Genomic DNA, 9,910 nt, shown 5'->3' on the forward strand with positions numbered 1-9,910 from the left:
TTTTGGTAAATACTTTATATACTGAAGCCTATAATCTTTAGTGTTGTTTTAAAATTTCTACCATATTCTACATTTGTATTAATGTATGCTAAACTCTTTTTCATGGTAAATGAGCATCGTTCAATTGTTTTTATCAATTAATTTAGTAAAACTTCATAATACTCCCTAAATCGATGGAATAACCACTATAAAGTTATTATTTTCTTGATAAACAGAGACGACAAAGGCTCCAAACCTCTTTGAACATCATCATATGTTAGTGCAGGATGCAACTAGGCATTAAAACAATATTGTCATATTTTTTGAAATTTTCTCAAAATCTATGGGCTAACCTCTACAAAAATATTAAGTTTTTGGTAAATACTTTATATACTGAAGCCTATAATCTTTAGTGTTGTTTTAAAATTTATACCATATTCTACATTTGTATTAATGTATGCTAAACTCTTTTTCATGGTAAATGAGCATCTTTCAATTGTTTTTATCAAATAATTTAATAAAACTTCATAGTACTCCCTAAATCGATGGAATAACCACTATAAAGTTATTATTTTCTTGATAAACGGAGACGACAAAGACTCCAAACCTCTTTGAACATCATCATATGTTAGTGCAGGATGCAACTAGGCATTAAAAAAATATTGTCATATTTTTTGAATTTTTTTCAAAATCTATGAGCTAACCCTTACAAAAATATTAAGTTTTTGGTAAATACTTTATATACTGAAGCCTATAATCTTTAGTGTTGTTTTAAAATTTATACCATATTCTACATTTGTATTAATGTATGCTAAACTCTTTTTCATGGTAAATGAGCATCTTTCAATTGTTTTTATCAAATAATTTAATAAAACTTCATAATACTCCTTAAATTGATGGAATAACCACTATAAAGTTATTATTTTCTTGATAAACGGAGACGACAAAGGCTCCAAACCTCTTTGAACATCATCATATGTTAGTGCAGGATGCAACTAGGCATTAAAACAATATTGTCATATTTTTTGAAATATTCTCAAAATCTATGGGCTAACCCCTACAAAAATATTGACTTTTTGGTAAATACTTTATATACTGAAGCCTATAATCTTTAGTGTTGTTTTAAAATGTATACCATATTCTACATTTGTATTAATGTATGCTAAACTTTTTTTCATGGTAAAGGAGCATCTTTCAATTGTTTTTATCAAATAATTTAATAAAACTTCATAATACTCCCTAAATCGATGGAATAACCACTATAAAGTTATTATTTTCTTGATAAACAGAGACGACAAAGGCTCCAAACCTCTTTGAACATCATCATATGTTAGTGCAGGATGCAACTAGGCATTAAAACAATATTGTCATATTTTTTGAAATTTTCTCAAAATCTATGGGCTAACCCCTACAAAAATATTGAGTTTTTGGTAAATACTTTATATACTGAAACCTATAATCCTTAGTGTTATTTTAAAATTTATACCATATTCTACATTTGTATTAATGTATGCTAAACTCTTTTTCATGGTAAATGAGCATCTTTCAATTGTTTTTATCAATTAATTTAGTAAAACTTCATAATACTCTCTAAATCGATGGAATAACAACTATAAAGTTATTATTTTCTTGATACAAACCTCTTTGAACATCATCATATGTTAGTGCAGGATGCACCTAGGCATTAAAACAATATTGTTATATATTTTTTGAAATTTTCTCAAAATCTATGGGGCTAACCCCTACAAAAATATTGAGTTTTTGGTAAATATTTTGTATACTGAAGCCTATAATCTTTACTGTTGTTTTAAAACTTCTACCATATTCTACATTTGTATTAATGTATGCTAAACTCTTTTTCATGGTAAATGAGCATCGTTCAATTGTTTTTATCAATTAATTTAGTAAAACTTCATAATACTCCCTAAATCGATGGAATAACCACTATAAAGTTATTATTTTCTTGATAAACGGAGACGACAAAGGCTCCAAACCTCTTTGAACATCATCATATGTTAGTGCAGGATGCAACTAGGCATTAAAACAATATTGTCATATTTTTTGAAATATTCTCAAATTCTATGGGCTAACCCCCACAAAAATATTGAGTTTTTGGTAAATACTTTATATACTGAAGCCTATAATCTTTAGTGTTGTTTTAAAATTTCTACCATATTCTACATTTGTATTAATGTATGCTAAACTCTTTTTCATGCAAAATGAGCATCGTTCAATGGGTTTTGTCAATTAATTTAGTAAAATTTCTTAACACCTCCTAAATCGATGGAATAACCACTATAAAATTATTATTTTCTTGATAAACGGAGAGCACAAAGGCTCCAAACCTCTTTGAACATCATCATATGTTTGTGCAGGATGCAACTAGGCATTAAAACAATATTGTCATATTTTTTGAAATTTTCTCAAAATCTATGGGGTAACCCTACAAAAATATTAAGTTTTTGGTAAATACTTTATGTACTGAAGCCTATAATCTTTAGTGTTGTTTTAAAATTTATACCATATTCTACATTTGTATTAATGTATGCTAAACTCTTTTTCATGGTAAATGAGCATCTTTCAATTGTTTTTATCAAATAATTTAATAAAACTTCATAATACTCCTTAAATTGATGGAATAACCACTATAAAGTTATTATTTTCTTGATAAACGGAGACGACAAAGGCTCCAAACCTCTTTGAACATCATCATATGTTAGTGCAGGATGCAACTAGGCATTAAAACAATATTGTTATAAATTTTTTGAAATTTTCTCAAAATCTATGGGCTAACCCCTACAAAAATATTGAGTTTTTGGTAAATATTTTGTATACTGAAGCCTATAATCTTTAGTGTTGTTTTAAAATTTCTACCATATTCTACATTTGTATTAATGTATGCTAAACTCTTTTTCATGGTATATGAGCATCGTTCAATTGTTTTTATCAATTAATTTAGTAAAACTTCATAATACCTCCTAAATCGATGTAATAACCGCTATAAAAATATTAGTTTCTTGATAAACGGAGACGAAAAAGGCTCCAAACCTCTTTGAACATCATCATATGTTAGTGCAGGATGCAACTAGGCAATAAAACAATATTGTCATATTTTTTGAAATTTTCTCAAAATCTATGGGCTAACCCCTACAAAAATATTGAGTTTTTGGTAAATACTTTATATACTGAAGCCTATAATCTTTAGTGTTGTTTTAAAATTTCTACCATATTCTACATTTGTATTAATGTATGCTAAACTCTTTTTCATGGTAAATGAGCATCGTTCAATTGTTTTTATCAATTAATTTAGTAAAACTTCATAATACTCCCTAAATCGATGGAATAACCACTATAAAGTTATTATTTTCTTGATAAACAGAGACGACAAAGGCTCCAAACTTTTTTGAACATCATCATATGTTAGTGCAGGATGCAACTAGGCATTAAAACAATATTGTCATATTTTTTGAAAGTGTTCCATTAAAAATATTAACAACGAGTTTAGTGTGGCAATCATTTTTTTGGGGGTTGCATATTTATTTTGTATATTTATTCATTTCTAGTAACACAAGTTACACTTGTATGTGGACAAGAACATCTTTGTTATTTTTTATTGCATACCTATTAGAATTGATCAAAACATTCAAAAACTTTTGAATAATCAAAACATGCATCATGCATTAAAGATGAATATAACATCTCCAAGCTAAGCAAACATGCAAACCGGTCGATAAACAATAATCCAAAGACCAAAAATATGAAGGGCTCAAAACATTTCTAGGTGGGTCTTGGAGTGGCCCACTCAACCCTGAGGATGAGATTATCATAACCATAACCATTCAGTTTGTTAATAGCTCGCTGAGCGTCTTCTCTGCTCACGAAATTAACGAAACCAAACCCCCTGCTCACTCCGGTCTTCTGATCAATCGCCACGTAGACACGCGTGACAGCTCCAAACGGGTGGAAGAGCTCCATCAAGTCCGGTTCACGCGTGTCTTCAGACAAGTTAGTCACACGCACAGAGTTCTCATCGTTCCTCCTCCTCATGTCCGAGCCACCAGCGCTTCTGTCCGCACCAGCTCTCATGCTGGGCGGGACATAAGCCGCCTTGCCAGTTCCAGGTGCGGCGGATACGGTAGATGTTTCCCCCGTGGGTGGCTTGTCGGTAAAGACATCGGCTGGTGCAGCTAGATCCTTGTAAGGACATTTTGATGTCCAGTGATCACCTTTCTTATGGCATGTCCTGCAAACCATGAGGACTGCACCGCCTTTACTCAGCTGAGATAAGCTGTCTCCAGCTGCCTTTGATTCATCAGCTTTGGTACCTAAAAATATTTAAATACCCGTTAAATCCTAATGGTAGCACCAAAGTAAACAAGTCCAAAACATTTCAAGAAAAATACAGTCGTCATCACATTCGATGGGCTTTATAAGTACAATCATTCGCATATGGAGGAGGTTTATCAAGATACCCTAACTAACATTCAAAAGGATAACCTAACTTATACATCAAGCTAAGAACAAAAACAGGGGAAACTTCACAGAACAAAAGCGTGAAGCTTTTAATAAACTAAAAACCTAAAAATTAAAATCTTCACGATTCATATAATATCAGACAATGAATTCGATTCTGTCCTAAAGCTAGAACGGATTCAGACAATGACCAGACAAGAGACAGAACATGATCAAAATGTTACAAAAATCTAGAGTAAAAGCTTCATGATTCATATAGTATTAGACAGTGAATTAGATTCGGTCCTAAAGTAAGCTAGAACATATTCAGACAATGACCAGACAAAAAAACAGAACACGATCAAATGTTCAAAAATCTAAAGTGATTAGAGTTTTATGACCCAAATCATCAGCAAATAGCAATAATTTACCAGTAGCTAGAGTAAAAGCTTCATGATTCATATAGTATCAGACAAATGAATTATATTCGGTCCTAAACTAAGCTCGAACATATTCAGACAATGACCAGACAAAAAAAACAGAACACGATCAAATGTTACAAAAAATTAGAGTTTTATGTTCCAAATCATCAGCAAATAGCAATAATTTCACAGGAGCTATAACAAAAGCTTCATGATTCATATAGTATCAGACAATAAAATAGGTTCTGTCCTAAACTAAGCTAGAACAGATTCCGACAATGACCAGACAAAAGACAGAACACTATCAAATGTTACAAAAATCTAAAGTGATTAAAGTGTTACAATCCAAATAATCTGCAAAGAAGAATAATTTAACAGAAGCTATAATAAAAGCTTCATGATTCATATAGTATCAGACAAATCAATTAGATTCAGTCCTAAGGTTAGAACAAATATTATCAAAATCAATCAAATCAACGTGTCTCTTATGATCCAAATCATGAGCAAAGAACAAGACTTTACCAGGAGCCCTAGGTCGTTCCATAAGAATCTCCTCCGTCGACACCATCGTGAGCCGGCCACCGGCGTCCTCGTTCGCGGCGTCTCCGAACTTATGCCAGCTCCTCCGCTCAATTGCGCGTTTGTTGAGCCTCGCGGAAGCTAGCTTGCGGACGCGCGACTTGGTAGTGATCTTGACCTTGCTCCCTTCGTCGTTGAACTTGTACTCGATCACCGTCTTCAGCCCGTTCTCGTCGGGGCCGATCACTTGCTTGGGAGGGAGAAGGAAATCGAGGTCTCGATCGTCGTCTTCGTCCATCTCTCCCCATCGGAACTTGCTCGTTTTCTGCTGGGGATCGATCGTCATCGTGCGCCGCTTTGTTGTTGTTTGCCCTTTAGGGTATCGTTTCTTTATCTGTCTGTGTGTGAGCTACTGAGCTTCTTCCGGTAACGTTGTCTCTATGACTGAAAACGCAGCGTTTTTGTTCTTCTGGAAAATAATTAATTGTTTTTGTTTTTTTTCTTAGCACGTCGAGGTCACGTGTTCGAACTTTTGGGGGACTTTTTCTCCTAAAAAGTTTGTTTTAAAGGCTTTAAGCTAAGCAATGGGCCCAAACACTCGGTGTGAAATAAAATAGTATGCGGGCAGCAGATGATGATGATGTGTCAGAGTAGTACTAGACAGAGATGAAGAGAACCAAAAAAGTGTCTAGATATCTTGTTTTATTTTATATAAAATTGTTAAATGAAGGTTGGTAATGTATGAATGCAAAATGCTTTGCTAGAGAATGGTGATGGTTTGACATGGCAGTACACACACACTTGACACTTCATTCCTTACTTGTGATGTTCCTCGTCATAGTCTTGTTCATCAGCTACATTGTGAAGTTTGATAATGAACTTTTTTTTATTGATATATGACAATTGAGACGTGTCTTGTTTTGTGAATTCAAATCAAACTAAAAGAAGCGAACAAGAGACAGATAATATGTGACATCAATAACCGTAAAAACGAAGTCTGACGCTAAGATTTTGGATTCAAAAACGTAGGGGTCCTAACTCCTAACTATCTAAGAACCGGTTCATGAACAGGATCTGTCTAAAGGAGCTCTGGTAGAGATGAGTATATTCAAGATGGTTCTTAATAAAATAAAAGATTTTGCGCGTTTGGTTAACTAAGTCAATAAACAAGGTCGTGCACATGTGGCCTGATATTCCACTTCATGAACACAAAGCCTGTTTTATAGTGAGATATATTCCTATAAACAAGATTATGTATGACAAGAAGAGTCCTATAAAATTAGCAAATACTCCTCCTACATTACTATAAACGAATATACATATCGAATCATCATTGCAGCAAATGTCACGATTATAGGAATCAGACAATTGACATTTCAACTACTTATCTGTAAACTATTTTTATTTTGCTTGTCATTAATTAATAACTTTTTAAATCATTTTGGAGTTATTTCACTTGATTATTTGTTAGTGCATGCATGCATGAATCTTACAAGAGTTTTGTGGGTAGGAATAGTTAATAACTATATTCATTTAAGATGTTATTTCTTTTTGTGTAATGTGTCGGTTGATGTTATAAAGAGATATGGGATTAGGAAATTATATGACGCAGGTCATATGAGAAAAGGAAAATATACAAAAGCTAATGGGATTAGGAAAGGCAGTCATATGAGAAAAGGAAAATATACAAAAGCTAATGGGATTAGGAAAGGCAGTCATATGAGAAAAGGAAAATATACAAAAGCTAATGGGATTAGGAAAGGCAATAGCTTTTGGTATAAATAGAAGACGTCGAGACCTGATTTGAGCATCCGATTGAAAAGAGAGAGAAGAGCAATAAGAGATATAGAGACTAGAGAGAGACCAAGAGAATTAGCAATTAAAAAAGAGTGTTTCATTGCTTCGTCTTGTGATCTTTATAGCATAAAGTTGGTTTAAATCCTCTTAACAATTTGTTTTTTTTTTTCTCTTCCTATCTCTTTCATAAACTGCAACATAATGTCGAAAACAGAAAAGTTATGGGTCGTATCAGATACTACCATTACTAGCAAGTTTGGACATCGTCCTCCTTCTACCTATTCCATGAAGATCCAAAGCCTCTCTCAGCTCAAGACTCTCTTCTCCGGTACTGACGGATACAAATCCCGTACCTTCTCTTCCGGCAAATATAACTGGAAGTTGGTTGTATATCCCGAAGGAAATGAAAAAGACAACGGGACAGGGTTTGTTTCAATGTACGTTGAATTAGATAGCGAAAGCGCCTCGTCCACTATTTTGGCATATCTCACCTTTTTCATCTACAACAAGAAAGAAAACAAATACTTTACTATTCAAGACAATGAAGAGAAGCAGTTCAATGCATTAAGACTGGTGCATGGGTTTCCGCAAGTACTTCCGCTTGATACGTTCAACGATCCTAAAAACGGATACGTCTTTGATGGAGATGATCAGTGTGAGTTTGGCGTCGATGTGATGGTTCCACTTACCAATTGGGAAGTTGTCTCCATTACTCAGGAATACTCTAATACAAAATTCTGTTGGACGCTCAATGAATTCTCTGAGTTGAAAGAGCATTGCTACGTATCAAGCAAGATGTTAGTGGGAGGAAGGAATTGGGTGCTGAAGCTGTATCCTAAGGGTCTAAACGCTACATATTCCGCATGGTTGTCCCTCTTTCTGCATTTAGCCGATGATGAAACAATGAAGACAGGTGAGGAGACTTACGTGCAGTGTGATATGCGAATTCTCGACCCGTTTGGATGCGACCACTTGACTAAAAACTTAAATCAAAGGTGCAGCAACTCCACCCCAAATTTGGGCTGGCATAATTTTGTGTTGTTGGCTAATTTTGAGAAGGTTTACTTGGACAAACTAGGTTCTTTGGAACTACAGATACAATTTAAAGCTGTTTCGTCCACCAAATATTCATGAAGATCTAGTTCCATTAATTAGTTATTTACTTATTTAAGTTTTGTTTTTTTTTTTTTTTTTTTTTTTTGACAGCTTCTTATTTAAGTTTTGTTTATTCAGATTCTAGGGTTTTTATATCAATACTATTAAAAGAGAATCATTCTTAAAAAATCTATTTATGCAAGGTTGTTTGGACCTATTAGTTAGACTAACACCATATAATTTAGCCTATTTTTAAGCCAAAGTAATATTCCATACATCAACTCATAATTTCCTTAATGTACAAAAAGAGATATTGTAACTAACAATTTTTACCTAAAGATTTTATTATCATTTTCTTAATACAGAAAATAACTTAAGGAAATAGTCATAACAAACGGATTAATATTAATGTACATATTTTTAAATATTAATGTCCCATTTTAAAACTAATTTATTTATATATGTAGTAGAAAACAATATTAAATTTTGATGAGATTTTATTAAAATTTGCAAAACAAAATTTATTTTTAACTTGAATTTGCAAAAAAAAATGGGTTTTATATTGAACTAGGTCTGATTTAACTCAAATTTGGTTTTTAGCACAACTCATAACCAGTTAGAAGAGTGAGTCAAGATCCGACTGGTTCGATCATACGGTCCGATCAGATTTTCAAAATATTGGTTAATACAGTTCAATAATTAAAATATATATTTTTAATAATGAATATCTTTACAACTAAAAACATACATATCATCTTTAAATCTATTTCAAACAAATCTCACACTATAAAAAATAATAAATAATAAAAACATTAAAAGTCAATAGTTATAATGTGAAACAAAAAAAATTATACTAAATTTAAAATTTATTAAAGATTAAAAACTTCAAACCCGCGCTTCTTAAGCGCGGATCAAAATCTAGTTTATTGTTTAAAAAAATAGTTACTACCTGTCGCTATTTAGCTTTGTTTTAAAAATAATATAAAATATCTTTTACATTTATGTTATTTTATATATAAAAACTACATATATTTTAAAAAGACTTATTCTTGGTTCACCAACTAATAGAATTATGTTATTTCAAATTTGATATCTTTTATAAAAAAAATAAAATATTGTCAAGTTATATTATGTTTTTTAAATAAAAAGATAAAAGAATACAAATAGTAGTAATTATAAAAAAAAAATTAATGTCGTCAGGAAAATATTAAACCCTAAATCCTAATCCCTAAACTCTAAATCTGAAACTCTAAACCCTTGGATAAATCATAAACTATAAATCAAAAACACTAAATACTAAAACACTCAAGGGTTTATGATTTTAATGTTTAGTGTTTTTGATTTAGAGTTTATGATTTATCCAAGGGTTTAGGGTTTACCCAAGGGTTTAGGGTTTCAGATTTAGGGTTTAGAGATTAGGATTTAGGGTTTAGGGATTAAGATTTAGGGTTTAGTGTTTTGCTGACGATGTTAACAATATTTTTTTAAAAAAGAAATTCTTTTGTAACTACTATTTTTTTTACCTTTTTATTTTAAAAACATAATATAAATTGACAATCCTGTTTTTTTTTTAAAAAGATATTAAATTTGAATAATAAAATACTATTGATTGGTGTGGTGAACCGTGAACCCAAGAATAACTATTT

The 9,910-nt window shown here is 31.9% G+C and overlaps 2 protein-coding genes across 2 annotated transcripts; one reads left to right on the forward strand and one right to left on the reverse strand.

Annotated features, from left to right (window-relative positions):
• Positions 1–3,580: 3,580 nt before the first annotated feature.
• On the reverse strand, positions 3,581–5,821 carry LOC103846976 (eukaryotic translation initiation factor 3 subunit G). The gene is made up of 2 exons (XM_018656184.2): positions 5,376–5,821; positions 3,581–4,304 (listed from the first exon to the last, which is right to left on the reverse strand). The coding sequence occupies exons 1-2, from the start codon at positions 5,716–5,718 to the stop codon at positions 3,757–3,759; spliced, it is 891 nt and encodes a 296-aa protein (XP_018511700.2). The 5' UTR covers positions 5,719–5,821; the 3' UTR covers positions 3,581–3,756.
• Positions 5,822–6,040: 219 nt separating this feature from the next.
• Positions 6,041–9,450, forward strand: LOC103846987 (probable inactive serine/threonine-protein kinase fnkC). Its single transcript, XM_033289097.1, has one exon. The coding sequence runs from the start codon at positions 7,371–7,373 to the stop codon at positions 8,301–8,303; it is 933 nt and encodes a 310-aa protein (XP_033144988.1). The 5' UTR covers positions 6,041–7,370; the 3' UTR covers positions 8,304–9,450.
• Positions 9,451–9,910: the final 460 nt, after the last annotated feature.

This window comes from Brassica rapa, chromosome A01 (genome assembly GCF_000309985.2).
Source record: "Brassica rapa cultivar Chiifu-401-42 chromosome A01, CAAS_Brap_v3.01, whole genome shotgun sequence".
Lineage (NCBI taxonomy): Eukaryota > Viridiplantae > Streptophyta > Magnoliopsida > Brassicales > Brassicaceae > Brassica > Brassica rapa.

What these genes read in the sequence shown, in the direction of transcription:
- LOC103846987 (XM_033289097.1), top strand. Translation starts at nt 7,371, where the DNA reads ATGTCGAAAACAGAAAAGTTATGGGTCGTATCAGATACTACCATTACT.
- LOC103846976 (XM_018656184.2), bottom strand. Translation starts at nt 5,718, where the DNA reads ATGACGATCGATCCCCAGCAGAAAACGAGCAAGTTCCGATGGGGAGAG. An exon ending in GGAACGACCTAGGGCTCCTG is followed by an intron (nt 4,305 to 5,375) that starts GTAAAGTCTTGT and finishes AAATATTTTTAG; the next exon opens with GTACCAAAGCTGATGAATCA.